At 46.4% G+C, this 15,873-nt stretch overlaps 2 protein-coding genes across 2 annotated transcripts; both read left to right on the top strand.

Moving 5' to 3' along the window:
• The first annotated feature begins 11,365 nt into the window (after positions 1–11,365).
• LOC137306912 (histone H1-like) lies at positions 11,366–11,992 on the top strand. The gene is made up of 2 exons (XM_067976294.1): positions 11,366–11,545; positions 11,639–11,992. Exons 1-2 carry the CDS (start codon positions 11,366–11,368, stop codon positions 11,990–11,992), a joined length of 534 nt encoding a protein of 177 aa, XP_067832395.1.
• A 1,012-nt stretch (positions 11,993–13,004) lies between these two features.
• LOC137306864 (histone H4) lies at positions 13,005–13,372 on the top strand. Its single transcript, XM_067976259.1, has one exon. The coding sequence runs from the start codon at positions 13,005–13,007 to the stop codon at positions 13,314–13,316; it is 312 nt and encodes a 103-aa protein (XP_067832360.1). The 3' UTR covers positions 13,317–13,372.
• The last annotated feature ends 2,501 nt before the right edge of the window (positions 13,373–15,873 follow it).

Here is a 15,873-nt window from a genome sequence, read left to right as displayed (position 1 = left end):
CTTAGAGTTCATAGAGTTATACAGCACGGATAGAGGCCCTTCGGCCCATCGTGTCCGCGCCGGCCATCAAGCCCTGTCTCATCTAATCCCATATTCCAGCATTTGGTCCGTAGCCTTGTATGCTATGGCATTTCAAGTGCTCATCCAAATGCTTCTTGAATGTTGTGAGGGTTCCTGCCTCCACAACCCTCTCAGGCAGTGAGTTCCAGACTCCAACCACCCTCTGGGTAAAAAAGTTCTTTCTCAAATCCCCTCTAAACCTCCCGCCTTTTACCTTGAATCTATGCCCCCTTGTTATAGAACCCTCAACGAAGGGAAAAAGCTCCTTAGTATCCATCCTATCTGTGCCCCTCATAATTTTGTACACCTCAATCATGTCCCCCCTCAGCCTCCTCTGCTCCAAGGAAAACAAATCCAATCTTCCCAGTCTCTCTTCATAGCTGAAGCGCTCCAGCCCTGGTAACATCCTGGTGAATCTCCTCTGCACCCTCTCCAAAGCGATCACATCCTTCCTGTAGTGTGGCGACCAGAAATGCACACAGTACTCCAGCTGTGGCCTAACCAGTGTTTTATACAGCTCCATCATAAACTCCTTGCTCTTATATTCTATGCCTCGGCTAATAAATGCAAGTATCCATATGCCTTCTTTACCACCTTATCGACCTGTTCCGCCGCCTTCAGGGATCTGTGAACTTGCACACCAAGATCCCTCTGACCCTCTGTCTTGCCTAGGGTCCTCCCATTCATTGTGTATTCCCTTGCCTTGTTAGTCCCTCCAAAGTGCATCACCTCACACTTTTCCGGGTTAAATTCCATTTGCCACTGTTCCGCCCATCTGACCAACCCATCTATATCGTCCTGCAGACTGAGGCTATCCTCCTCGCTATTTACCACCCTACCAATTTTTGTATCATCAGCGAACTTACTGATCACACCTTTTACATTCATATTCAATATTACTTGTTCGCTCTGTATTATTTTACCCACATTTGTATAGCAGAAGCTGACTGATGTGTTGATTATTGTGTCAGCGATTACTGAATCAGTGAATCACATTTGTCTGTAATTGGATGTGAGCGAGGGAATTATTCTGTTCCTGTATCAGTTGCGACTTCTTGCCGCTGTTGGCTGGTGCTTTACTGAAGGATTTCTTGGCGCCCTTCTTGGGAGCTGTTTTCTTGTCCTCAGGCATTTTCAAATTGAATTTCTGAACCAGAAATGACCCAAATCCGCTCCGAGCTCGGATTAAATAGGCAGCCACACAGCCCTATGCTAATGAGGGATGGGTGAAGGCAATGATTGTGATTTGACGGATGGGAGTGAAGCCACCTTACATCGAAACATGGAAAATCGGAGTAAGAGTGGCCATTCCGACCGTCGGGCCTGCTCCGCCATTCAAAATGATCATGGCTGATCGTCTAATTCAGTGCCCTGTTCCCGCTTATACCCCATATAAGAACATAGGAACAAGAGTCGGCCATTCAGCCCCTCCTGCCTGCTCTGCCATTTGATAAGATCATGGCTGATCTGTGATCTAACTCCATGTACCCGACTTTGGCCCATATCCCTCAATACCTTTGGTTGCCAAAAAGCTATCTGTCTCAGATTTAAATTTAGCAATTGAGCTAGTATCAATTGCTGTTTGCGGAAGAGAGTTCCAAACTTTTACCACCCTTTGTGTGGAGAAATGTTTTCTAATCTCGCTCCTGAAAAGTCTGGCTCTGATATCACTTGGTCCCTTCAGCATTAAGAAATATATCCATCTCCTTCTTGAATACATCTAATGACTTGGCCTCCACTGCCTTCTGTGGTAGAGAATTCCACAGGTTCACCACTCTCTGAGTGAAGAATTTTCTCCTCATCTCGGTTCTAAATTGCATACCCCGTATCCTGAGACTGTGACCCCTGGTTCTGGACTCCCCAGCCATCGGGAACATCCTCCCTGCATCTAGTCTGTCTAGACCTGTTACAATTTTATATGTTTTGATGAGATCACCTCTCATTCTTTTAACTCTCGTGAATACTGGCCGAGTCGACCCAATCTCTCCTCATACGTCAGTTCTGCCATCCCAGGAATCAGTCTGGTAAACCTTCGTTGCACTCCCTCCATGGCAAGGACATCCTTCCTCAGATAAGGAGACCAAAACTGCACACAATACTCCAGATGTGGTCTCACCAAGGCCCTGTCTCACAGCAGTTCGACATCCCCAAAGACAAACCTGTTTCTTTCACTGATTGATTCCTTCAGATATCCAATCAGATTTAGTACCTGCCACCAATCACAAACACGCTCACACTGCACATTATCCGGTTTCAGCAATTTGTTCCGAACTGTTGCAGTTCTGCTTCCGGCCAGTAGATGTCCCCAAACCCCGGGACAGTGAAGTTTGCAGATGAGAGAGGGACAGAACAGAAACTAATTCTTCACATTATATTGCACGAGTGGGATTTAGAAAAACTGGGAATGGAGACGAGCTGCAAGTACATTTTGTTTGACCAAATATTAGATGTAATGCTGTGTTAAATTCTTATAATTGATTTAGGGGGTTATAGTCAATACTGAGGAAGACTGCAAAAAATAAGTTTGCAGAACGGCTGTGCAAATGACCACTGAATTTCAATATAGAAAGGTGTGAGCTGGTGCATTTTGCCAGGGGAACAAGTTTGCCACATACTGCTTGGCAAAAAGAGTCTGAAAGGGGTAGAGGAGTAATGTAAATCGACCTGAGAAATCAGAGAGAAATACTGCGCAATGTACAGTGAAATATAATGGGGCAAATTCACAACTATTGAATGAGTGAAACAAAACTTTATTATGAATAAATTGTCCTCATTTTCCACTATCAAAATGTGCAAAAATACGAGAGTAGAAGTTACAGACAGAGACTTTCCTCACATTGCACATTCTCCTGTTTCTGCAACCACGACAGACAAAGTGAATTTGTTCCGCTCGTATACAGTTCTCGATTATATCCAGTAGAGGTCAGTCTCTGGTACTGTGTATGAGAGTGGGGTTTATTCTGTATTCTGTCAGTCCCTGGTACTATTAACAAGTGTGGAATTAACTCTATAATTGTCAGTCTCTGTTACTGTGCATGAATGTGGGGTTTATTCTGTATCTGTCTGTCTCTGGTGATGTATAGGAGTGCGGGAATTATTCTGTACCTGTCTGTCTCTGGTACTGTACGTGAGTGTGGGATACATTCTGTGCCTGTCAGTCTCTGGTACTATAAATGAGCGTGGGATTTATTCTGTATCTGTCTGTCTCTGGTACTGTATATGAGTGTGGGGTTTATTCTGTATCTGTCAGTCTCTAGTCCAGTATATGAGTGTGGGTTTTACTCCAGATCTGTCAATCTTGGGTTCAGTATGCAAGTGTGGGGTTTATTCTGTATCTGTCAGTCTCTGATACTGTGTGTGCATGTGGGATTCATTCTGTATCTGTCTGTCTCTGGTACTGTACATGAGTGTGAGGTTTATTCTGCATCTGTCAGTCTCTGATACTGTACCAGAGATTGGGGTTCATTCTGCATTTGTCAGTCTCTGATAAGGTATGCGAGTGTGGGATTTGTCAGTCTCTGGTACTGTATCTGAATTTGGGATTTATTCTGTGCCTGTCATTCTCTGGTACTGTACATGTGTATGGGGTTTATTCTGTATCTGTCAGTCTCCGGTACTGTCTGTGTGTGGGGGGGATACATTCAGTATCTGCCATTCTCTGCTACTTTATCTCAGTGAGGGATTCATTCAGTAATTCAGTCTCCGAGATAATGTGCAAGTCTGCATTCAGTCTGGATTCTTATTTCAGTTTACATTATCTTATTTGAAACTGTATCTTTTCCACTTCAAAGTATATACAGTTCTTCGTCGAGTATTTAATTTGTTAATATGGATACACTTTTGGATTTTCTTAAATCAAACAATGTGTGTGAGTTTCAGAGTAGTATTACATCTTAATCTCTGAACTCTTGTGTGAATGATAACGTACCTTTCAATCCGTTCACGGTGAAATTATTGGACTGGTATATAATGTGTCGCTCAGTCTATAATAATGGAATTAATTCTGTATCTCAGTCTGACATTGTATGAGATTTTTGGACTGGAATGTAAAATGTAGCTCACCCTGCACTAATCTATCAGTCTGATACTGTATGAGATTTTTGGACTGGTGTGTAACATGTAGCTCAGTGCATGCTAATGGAATTGATGTTGTATCTTTGAGTCTGATATGGTATGAAATTGTTCGACTGCTATGTATTGTTTGGCTCAGTCTGCACTAATCGAATTGAAACATTATCTACCAATATGAAACAATAAGATTTTTGGACTGATTTATGTGTAACTCAGTCTGCAATAATGTGACTGAGATTCATTCTGTATCTGTCAACCTGTGCTACTGTGTGTGAGTGTGGGATTCATTCTATTTCTGTCAGTCCCTGGTACTGTCTGTGAGTGAGATTCATTCTGTATCTGTCTGACTGTGGTACTTTGTGATTTATTCTGTTCCTGTCAGTCTCTGACACTGTGTGAATTTGGGATTCATTCCATGTCTGTCAGTCTCTGATGCTGTATGTGATTGAGACATTCATTCCATTTCCATCAATCTCTGATACTGTATATGAGTGATATAAATTCTGTATCTGTCAGTCTGTGCTACTGTCTGTGAGTGTGGGATTTGTTCTGTATCTATCAATCACTGGTACATTGTGTGAGTGTGAGATTCATTCTGTATGTCAGTCTCTGGCACTGGAACTGAGTATGAGATTCATTCTTTATCTGTATCTAATTTGTATCTCAGTTTAGAGTATGGCGTTCAAAACTGTATCTTTAATACCTAAATGTATAAATAATTTTTCCCAGTATTTAACTGGTAGATAATCATATACTTTAACATGTGATGCTGTAGGTTATAATCAGAGAATGAGTGCACTTTTTGGGCTACTCTTAAATCTGCATCGATGTGAACACAACTGTGATTTAGTGCATCTTCCAAACTGATATGGTGACATTTTTGAACTTGTATATAATGTGGAGCTCAGTCTGCATGAATGGAACACTGTATATTTCAGTCTGAATCTGCATCAGATATTTTTTGTAGTGGTTTATCTGCACGAATGGAATTGATACTGTATCTTTCAATCTGACACTGAGATTTTTGGACTGGTACGTAATTTGTAACTCAGCCAGCAGTAATGTAGGTGACTGTGAGATTCATTTTGTACCTCTCACTCCGTGATACTGTGTGGGATTCATTCTGTGTCTGTCAGTTTCCAGTACTGTATGTGGATGTTGAATTCACTTTATATATGCAGTTTCTCATCATGTATGTTAGTGTGGGATTGAATCAGTAATCTGGTACTCTATATGATTGTGAGATTCATTCTGTCGATACATTCTCTGGTACTGTGTGTGAGTGTGTGATTCAGTCTGTATCTCTCAGTCTCTGGTACTGTGTGAGTGTGGGATTCATACTTTATCTGCCAGTATCTGGTACATTATGAGAGTGTGGGACTCATTCTGTATCTGTCAACTCTGGTACCATACATGAGTGTGAGATTCATTCTGTATCTGTCTATAATTGTTCTCTCAGATTATCTTATGACATACAATACTGTAGCTTTAATAGCTTCATGTTTAAATAGTATTTATCATTATTTAATTGGTAAATATTGATAAACTTTAAAATCATCCAGCACCAAATCCTAATCAAATCATTTGTGTGCTTTTTGGACCACTATTAAATCTATATTTCTGTGTAATATTGTGAATGATAATATATATTTCAAACTGATATGGTGATTTTTGAATTGATATATAATGTGCAGCTCAGTCTGTACTATTGTAATCGATACTGTTTCTTTCAATCGAATATTATATGAGATTTTTGGACTGGTATGTAATGTATATCTCAGTCTGCACTAATAGAATTGATACTCTATCTTTACATCTCATACAATGAGTGTATTATAAACTGGTTTCTAATTTGTTTCACAGGTTACACTGTCACAGCACTTCTCAATCTGATACTGTACATGTGTTTTAGACTTGCCTGCAATTTGTATCTCATGATACACTAATCAAATCGATACTGCATCTATTAAACTCACATGTGTGAGTTCTGGGCTAGTATTCAATTGGAAGCTCGAGGTACATTATTGGGGTTCATTCTGCACTTTTGAATCGGGTACCATGTGTGATTTCTATCTGGTATTTAATTCAGAGCTAATGTTGCCCTATTGTGAGATTGACAGTGTCTTTCAATCTGGGAATGTGATTTTGGACTGGGATTTTTGTATCTTCCTGTCAGCGGGACTGAGTTCGGGGGAAATGGAAACAGCGTCTGCCTCACCTGCTCTGTTTGACTGTTGGATTGAAAATGTGTCTCTGGAAACTGGGATCAGTGTGGGACTGACCACTTCTGCTGTCTGAGACTGTGGAACTGATGACCTGTCTGTGTCTGTGTGTGTGATAATGTACCTACTGTTTGTGAGAAGGAGCTGGCCGCACTGTTCCTTCTGCCTCGGGTGGAGGAAACATCACATTTATTCTGGGTCCTTCAAGGATTGGCCTGAAAAAAGAAAATTATATCTTGTTACTCAGGAACAGGTGAGGTAGAAAATACAAAAGTGATCAATGTAATATCTGTTAATAATTATTTTGAATATCCACAAATGAAAACCAGTGATACAAAGAGTGTCAGTGTCTGACTCCACTGCAGTGCTGCAGCACTCAGCTTCTGTATACCAGGTGTGTTGGGCTGTTTTATAACAATTTAGTGACATCCAGAAAAAACCCAACCCCTGCACTGATCCATGAATGGGACTACCCGATGGGGAGGGGCCTTTGCAACGGTCAGGTTTCGAATCCCCTCTCCCATGGGACTAACCGTTCAACCAAAACCAAACAGCCGCTGTTTAAATTGTGTCCTTCACACTTCTCACCTGTTGCCTGCAATAGTTGCTCTTTGTAAAACTCCCCACATCCTTCCTCTCCGGCTCTGTTTCAACTGTTCACTGTCCAATAACAATAAACAGGGTGAGACTGGAATTAAACCAGGAACATTTCACCACTGGTTTGGGGAGAGAAAGCAGCAATGATTTTAAGCAACCTGCTCTTCCCATTCTCTCTCCCTCACCCTGGACACACACAGCCCGAGAATGACCTCTCCCTTCCCCCTCTCACTCCATGTTCCGGGACCAGTTCCTGATCCACTCCGCCTCTTACAAACAGCCCCCGGACTCCCCCTGACCTTCCCCCGGACTCAATGCCGATCTCTGAGCCCATCTGCGGACACGGTCCCGAAGCGATGAGCTGCTGTAACGAGGCTGCTCTTTGCTCCCTTCCCCCGGGGGCCGTGATCTCTCCATTCCCGGCTGTTTTAAACCATCTTCTTCCGCTCACTGAGGGAATGGCGCCCACAGGCCGAGCTGGGGGAGGGGAGCGCGCATGCGCTCTTCTGCTCACCAGCAAGCAGCGCTGGGGGCGGGGCTGAGTCACGCATGCGCAGATATCTGGTTTAATTCCCAATACAAAAATCGATGGAAACTTTCCCCAATTGGAATTTTTCAGAGTCTGAGCAAAGGAAGTGGGGGAAAGGTCAGAGGGAATGGGGTCCACAGGCAGTGCAGGAACAGGCACCAGAATGGGAAACAGATGGGATTCCACCAGTGCCGAACGCTGGAATCCAGACTGACTTTACAATCTCCAACTGTTAAACTGGATGTTTCCATCCCTGCTGTTTCTCTCGGTATCTTTTGATGGTAAATGGTCCATCAGAGATAACGTGGGCGGCTGTGGAATGAGCCAATGGGTTCTGTTCATTCTTGGTTCCTCTAATGATAAAGTAACGCGTGAACCCGAAACTGGAGGGAGGATTTCTCAAACCAATCATGGAGAAACATGGGAGGAAAGTGGGACTCGGTGTATTTGCTGGGTCTGTGCAGGATGAAAATCTGACGGCAACAGTCCCAGTTTATTTCAATCGGAGTGAAACTCTCGGTCACTGAGAGTAATACCGAACTGCCCTCTGCTGCAAGATTACAGAGGGTACAATATGCAAGAGAGGGTTAAATGTGTGACACTGTCCCTGAGAGTGGGATTAATAACGTGTCTGTCTCTGGAATAAGATCAGTTGGAGATGAGACTGCATCTTCTGTCATTCAACCTTGGTGTGGAGATGCCGGTGATGGACTGGGGTTGACAATTGTTACCAATTTTACAACACCAAGTTATAGTCCAACAATTTTATTGGAAAATCACAAGCTTTTGGAGGCTTCCTCCTTCCTCAGGTGAATGTGGAAATGAAATCCTCGAACCTTTCGCATTTATAAATCACAGAACAATACCTGGTGATTGCAGAAGTCTTTCCAACTGCCCGTTGCCAAGGCAATCAAAGTGATCAGACAGAGAGGTGTTACCTGCAGGGCCACAGAATATACAAACAACGAAAAAAAACAGAGAGAGAGAGGCAGAAACATAGAAACATCCGGAAGGAAGAGAAAGACAGCAAATGACCCGTTATATTAAAAACAGATAACTTTTGATCGCTGGTCGGGTTACGTGTAGTGTGACATGAACCCAAGATCCCGGTTGAGGCCGCCCTCATGGGTGCGGAATTTGGCTATCAATTTCTGCTCGACGATTTTGCGTTGTCGTGTGTCTCGAAGGCCGCCTTGGAGTATGTTTACCCGAAGGTCGGTGGATGAATGTCCATGACTGCTGAAGTGTTCCCCGACTGGGAGGGAACCCTCCTGTTTGGCGATTGTTGCGCGGTGTCCGTTCATCCGTTGTCGCAGCGTCTGCATGGTCTCGCCAATGTACCATGCTCCGGGGCATCCTTTCCTGCAACGTATGAGGTAGACAACGTTGGCCGAGTCACAGGAGTATGAATCGTGCACCTGGTGGGTGGTGTCCTCTCGTGTGATGGTGGTATCTGTGTCGATGATCTGGCATGTCTTGCAGAGGTTACCGTGGCAGGGTTGTGTGGTGTCGTGGACGCTGTTCTCCTGAAAGCTGGGTAATTTGCTGCGAACGATGGTCTGTTTGAGGTTAGGTGGCTGTTTAAAGGCGAGTAGTGGAGGTGCGGGGATGGCCGTAGCGAGGTGTTCGTCGTCATTGATGACATGTTGAAGGCTGCGGAGAACATGGCGTAGTTTCTCCGCTCCGGGTAAGTACTGGACGACGAAGGGTACTCTGTTGGTTGCGTCCCGTGTTAGTCTTCTGAGGAGGTCTCTGGGATTTTTCGCTGTGGCCCATCGGAACTGTCGATCGATGAGTCCAGCGTCATATCCCATTCATACTATGGCATCTCTCAGCGTCTGTAGGTGTCCATCGCGTTCCTCCTCGTCTGAGCAGACCCTGTGTATTCGCAGGGCCTGTCCATAGGGGATGGCCTCTTTGACGTGGTTAGGGTGGAAGCTGGAAAAGTGGAGCATCGTGAGGTTGTCCGTGGTCTTGCGGGAGAGTGAGGTGCTCAGAATCAGTTTCTTTCTTGGACTACTCCTCAGAATCAGTTTCTTTCTTGGACACACGAATCTCCATCAAAGACGGGCACCTCAGCACCTCACTCCACCGCAAGCCCACGGACAACCTCACGATTGTCCACTTTTCCAGCTTCCACCCTAACCATGTCAAAGAGGCCATCCCCTATATTCGGTGGCCCTGTAGGTAACACCTCTCTGTCTGAACACTTTGATTGCCTTGGCAACGGGCAGTTGGAAAGACTTTCTGTAATCACCAGGTATTGTTCTGTGATTTATAAATGCGAAAGTTTCGAGGATTTCATTTCCACATTCACCTGAGGAAGGAGGAAGCCTCCGAAAGTTTGTGATTTTCAATTAAAATTATTCAACCTTGGAACAGCAATTGGAATGGAATAGTTCCCTATTTGTTACTGGGTGAATACCGCTCATTACAGCTCAGTTTCTCTGTCTCTCTTGTACTTTATATGGAGGTGCGATACTGTTATTGAGCATGATACAGACACACTGGTGGGATGTGTGAGACTGATACTGTGCCTGTCTGTATCTCTCTCTCTCTAGTGCTGTACATGAAGCTGGGATAATGTTTACTGAGCGTGAAACGGACACATTGATGGGATGTGTGAGACTGATTCTGCGTCTGTCTGACTGTGTCTCTGTCTGTCCGTTTATCAGCCGCTCCGTCTCTCTCTCTCTTTAGTTCTGCACATGAATGCGGGACACTGTTACTGAGCGTAATATAGACCCACTGATGGAATGTGAAAGACTGATTCTGTGTCTGTGTGCTGTTGGTGAGACGATTACTCTCCCTTCTACTGTATATGAGCCGGTCTGACGGTGCATTTATCCGCCGAAAAGTAAAGGTGGCGAGAAACAGCCTGTAACAGTCTGACTCCGGACTGTCTGTGAGTGTTGAATTTATTCAGTAACCAGCCGTCTCTGTGTGTGGAGAATGGGATGGATCGGACACCAGTTACTTTTGCCTGTCAGTCAGTTTAGCAGGAGAAGGAAACAGAGAGAGACTGGAGGAGCCCAGAGCGGATAATTTGAATTTTCAACTTAACCAAACATATTTCTGTGTGCGAACAATACAATAATGTAAAAGCAGATGTGGATTATCACAGCCAGAGCTGTGATTGGCTCCTGTCCCTGAATCTGGAGACCAGAGACTGTGAGGAGCGCCGGCCTCAGAGTGTTTAACAGTTCCTGAGCTGGGAAACGACAACCAACCCCCGAGAATCCGCAGCACAGGCCGAGCGGGGAGGAAAGTCTGTCCCGGGAATTGTCAATCTGGCGAACAGTTTGTCCTGTGAATGTACAGATGTGAACATTGTGTCAGAGAGAGTGTGTGAAATGGGCGGGCGGGTTAGATTAATGTCACTGTGTTTGTGTGGCCGGTCTCATCGCCGGATGTCCGAGTCCCTTTTGAGTATTTTTTTTTAAAATCCCTGTCAAAGGATCGCCCTCCTCCCCTGCCGAGACCCGAAGTGAAAATTTAAGGTACGGTTTTTGTTCAATTCAAGATTTCAGCCGAAAAACAGAAATCATGTCAGCGATCGGGTGAGAGAGCGCGATCAGCGCAGCAATGAAACGGGTTTAAATCGAAACTGGTGCTTTTAATTCCGGTGAAAGTTTTTCGACAGCAAACATTCCGGTGTTGGAGATGGGAAGGGGCTCGTCTGGGACTCTGGAGTGCCCGATTATAATTAGAATCGGGTAGTTTAAGAGGAGAGAGAAACACAGAGAGGCTGGAGGTGCCGAGAGCTGACAGCAGGGTGTCTCCGCCCCGTCCGCTCTGGGCCTTTAAGTTGCTCTGTGCCGCCGCCTCTCGTTTCATTTCTGACTCAGCTCTGACTGTCAGAGAGATTTTCTTCAGAGTCCCGGATATGACAGATACTGCAGCCGCCGAAACCGCACCTCCCGCCGCCGCTCAAACCAATGCTCCGAAGAAGAAGAAGGCGGTTCACCGACCCAAGACAGCCGGTCCCAAATTGGGCGAACAGATCCTCAAGATTGTGGCGGATTGCAAGGATCGCAAGGGGATATCCCTGGCCGCGATAAAGAAGGTTCTGGCCACCAAAGGCCTGGATGTGGAGAAGCACCGGACCCAGATCAAATTAAGTATCAAGAGAAATGTGGAAAAAGGCTCCCTGGTGCAGATCAAGGGCACGGGCGCCTCGGGCTCCTTCAGAGTCGCTAAGAAGGAAGCCCAGGAAAAAGTGGGAAAGAAGGTGAAGAAACAAGGAACCAAGAAATCTCCCGGAAAGAAACCAGCGGCCAAGAAACCAGCGGGCAGGAAATTAACGGCCAAGAAACCAGCGGTCAAGAAAACAGCTGTCAAGAAAACAGCTGTCAAGAAATCGACCACAAAGAAGGCGGCGAAATCACCAATTAAGAAGAAAGCGGCTGTGAAGAAGCCCAAAACCCCCAAGCCAGTGAAGGCGAAGGCGAAGAAGGTACAAAAACCGAGCGCCAAGCCCAAACCGAAGAAAGCAGCAGGCAAAAAGAAGTAAAAAATCAAGAACCCAACGGCTCTTCTCAGAGCCACCCACGTCTCTCAGAAAAGAGCTGATCCCGGAATCAGATGATTCCTGTCCCAGGGCCGGGCTCAGATTTCAGATTGAACTCATTTACAATAAACCCAGGGTCCTGGTGACTCGCTGACATTCCCTACCCCCGCCCCACTCCCACTGTCTGATATAAAATAGAGAGAATGGGATACCCGGGCCGGGCCTCACTGGAACTGGGGGCGTGTTCACTTCCAGTCCCAGTTCATTCTTTTTCTCACAGATTCATGGCCAGGGTCCGTGACAGGGGAAAACTGGCGGAGATCCGCCGCGATCACAATTCAAACCCCAACACATGAGATTCTCCAAATCAGCTGGAATAATGTGTTTGTGAACTGCTGAATCCGTCTGGGAGGGAATGTTTGGGAGATAGAATCGGGTCTGGGGCTGAAATGGAAGCAGGCGGGTTGACCAGTTATAGAAGGGACTGTATTTAGGCAGGAATATTACTGACTGATAATTGTAACGGGGCTTATTTAAAATCTCCGGGTTTCTGTAAATCCTTGACTATGAAGCCCGAGTCTGTAAGGGTTTGTGCGGAGCGCTGTGATTCCGTTCTATTCTCGATGAACGGTTTAAAATTGGCGGGTGGAGAAAGCTGGAGTTGGAGCTGGAAGATCAGAGACCGCTCTCCGCTCAGTCCGTCACTCTGACTCTCTCGCCCCTCCCTGTTTAATATCTCACTTGTCTCCTCCCCTCCCTGTTTAATCTCACTCTGTCTCCTCCCCTCCCTGTTTAATTTCTCACTCTGTCTCCTCCCCTCCCTGTTTAATATCTCACTTGTCTCCTCCCCTCCCTGTTTAATATCTCACTCTGTCTCCTCCCCTCCCTGTTTAATTTCTCACTCTGTCTCCTCCCCTCCCACTTTCACTCTGTGCATGTTTCAGTCAGGTCGGGGCAGGCTGCATAAAAAAGGGAACCAGCACGAGTTCATTGTTCATTTCAGTGAAGAATTATCATGTCTGGCAGAGGTAAAGGAGGCAAAGGACTGGGCAAAGGTGGCGCCAAGCGGCACCGAAAAGTTCTTCGTGATAACATCCAGGGGATCACCAAACCAGCCATCCGCCGCCTGGCTCGCCGTGGCGGTGTCAAGCGGATCTCGGGTCTGATCTACGAGGAAACCCGTGGGGTACTGAAGGTTTTCTTGGAGAATGTGATCAGGGACGCGGTCACTTACACTGAACACGCCAAGCGCAAGACGGTCACGGCCATGGATGTGGTGTACGCTCTGAAACGGCAGGGCCGCACCCTCTATGGATTCGGCGGCTGAACGACTCGACCCTTTCCAACCAAACACAAAACAAAGGCTCTTCTAAGAGCCACCCACCGCCTCACAGAGAGAGCAGTGACCTGGGAAGGGGGAGTGGGACGATCTCGGGGTGGGGAAGTAGTTTCCGATATTCTATTAATATGGGGAGATTTCTCTAGCACTCGTTACAGGGAGATCAGAAAAATGGCCGGGGTTCTCGGCCATCGCGAGAGAAGGAGCGGAATTCCCGGTTTCACGGTATAAATGAACAGGCGGGGATGCAGAGTCTTTCCACAGACATTACATTCTTCACTCAGAGTAAAATCCCTCCTCACTCCCTCTCCCGCTGAGTCCTCTCTGCTCGGTGTTTATTTCTTGCCCTCATTCAAATATCAGTTCGATGTGAAGTTTCTGTTTGAGGAGCCGTTCACCGGGCCGGAACTGGCGGGATTTTTGAAATCGAAGCTGGACTTTGTCCCGCTTCCGACGGAAAGCAATGACCGGGACTTTATTCCCACCCGTTTACAGACAGGTCAGAGAATGAACCGGAATGTGAAACAGCCTGAGATTTGTGCTGACGAGTAGGAAATAATGGAGATTATAAAGAGAGAGATTCTTAAATTGCTGGAGCGAAATGAAATTTTCTTCAAACTGTATTTGATGCTCTGAAATTGGCGGGCTTTTTGAAATTGATGATTAATTTCAGCTCAGCCAATTGGGGCCCAAGACCTCCCGCCGTTTCGTTCTGACTGTCAGAGCTCGGTTCAAACCTGCCAATCACAGGCCAGGGGCGGTCCCTCCCTGACTGGGGGTCGGAATACAGCCAATCACAGGCCAGGGGCGGTCCCTCCCTGACTGGGGGTCGGAATACAGCCAATCACAGTCCGGGGCGGTTCCTCACGGACACTTTAAAATGCAGCCCCAGAGCCGGCTCGCTATTTACAGTTTCTGTGTCTCAGGTTGTGTTGAGATCTGTTCAGAAAATGGCCAGGACCAAACAGACAGCGCGTAAATCGACCGGCGGGAAAGCTCCTCGCAAACAGTTGGCGACCAAAGCGGCCCGGAAGAGCGCTCCAGCCACAGGCGGAGTGAAGAAGCCTCATCGCTACAGACCCGGCACTGTGGCTCTGCGGGAGATCCGCCGCTACCAGAAATCCACCGAGCTGCTCATCCGCAAACTGCCCTTCCAGCGCCTGGTGCGAGAGATCGCTCAGGACTTCAAGACAGACCTGCGCTTCCAGAGCTCGGCCGTCATGGCCCTGCAGGAGGCCAGCGAGGCTTACCTGGTGGGGCTGTTTGAGGACACCAACCTGTGCGCTATCCACGCCAAGCGAGTCACCATCATGCCCAAAGACATCCAGCTGGCCCGCCGCATCCGCGGGGAGCGCGCTTAAACCCGACCCGCCTTCAGCACCAAGTGCAACAAAGGCTCTTTTCAGAGCCACCAAATCAGCAAAGGAAAGAGCTGTGATCTCTCGGGTTGAAATCGCAGGGCCGTGCAGTTCACAGAAATTTTATTAAATGGGAAATGCATAAAGGGGAGGGAGCGGATGTCAGACGCAAGGCCTGACAGACTGTTGGCCCATCATAACAGCAGAGAGATGGGAACATAGCCGATCGACGTTTTATGGCAGAAACAGCTGCTGTTCATTTTGGACGAAGATTCAGCACCAGAGAGGAGTGCCAATTTCAGACTGACCAACATGAGGAATTTGAAACGGAGACAGTTTCATTTTCACACACACGCAGGACTGGAGGGAGGTGAATTCCACCAGACTGACTCTCATCACCACCAGTGCCTCATTCGGACAGAGAAAGTTCTGGCAAACAGCTGCAGAAAGTTCTGATTCCGACCCCACTCTTTCACATGAGGTACATACACCCCCAGTGTCAAACTTACTGGGACATATATGCAGAGAGGGACTCGTGGAAAGCACGAGAGATACAAGTTCTCATTTCCAATGTCGTGTCAGCTTGGCTCGGTTGGAAACACTCGAATGTCGGAGTCAGGGGTTTCAAAGTTCAAGCCTCACTCCAACACTTTACTGGACATTTGAGTCCAGCACTGAAGGACAGGTGCAATCGGACGGGACCTAAAACCCATGCTGGATGTAAGGAATCAGACTCGGATCATATAACGTTTCAGTCTATTCTCCCCCTGCAGATATAGTGGCAGAGGCTGTTTTAATGCAACTCGCACTAATAGATCGAAAGGCAGTGTGTCTTGCTCTCTATCAGCGCTAGAATCAGAAGCAGTGTAAAACATTAGTGTTACATTCACGAACACTCGTAACTGATACAGGGTCAGAATCAATCCCTCAATCACATCCAACAACACGGGCAAATTTCACTCACATTCTTGATTCAGCAATCGCTGACACAATATTCAACACATCAGTCAGCTTCTGTTGCACAAATCTGGGTAAAATAACACAGACCGAGCAAGTGTTGTCGGAGGATGAGACTGTAAATAATATTGGGTGGAACACAACAGAATGCCTCTTGATGCCGATGATCAAATGTCCCTGGTATTTCTGTGTCCCACCAGCCCAGTTTAATGACAATTTTGATATTTTGT

The sequence above is a fragment of the Heptranchias perlo genome, chromosome X (assembly GCF_035084215.1).
Source record: "Heptranchias perlo isolate sHepPer1 chromosome X, sHepPer1.hap1, whole genome shotgun sequence".
NCBI classification, from domain to species: domain Eukaryota; kingdom Metazoa; phylum Chordata; class Chondrichthyes; order Hexanchiformes; family Hexanchidae; genus Heptranchias; species Heptranchias perlo.
This window is presented reverse-complemented; position numbering and strand designations above follow the sequence as displayed.

Bases quoted from the DNA above. Each gene is read 5' to 3' on its own strand.
- LOC137306912 (XM_067976294.1), top strand. From the start codon at position 11,366: ATGACAGATACTGCAGCCGCCGAAACCGCACCTCCCGCCGCCGCTCAA. The intron at 11,546-11,638 runs GTTCTGGCCACC...TCCCTGGTGCAG, and splicing joins CCCTGGCCGCGATAAAGAAG to ATCAAGGGCACGGGCGCCTC.
- LOC137306864 (XM_067976259.1), top strand. From the start codon at position 13,005: ATGTCTGGCAGAGGTAAAGGAGGCAAAGGACTGGGCAAAGGTGGCGCC.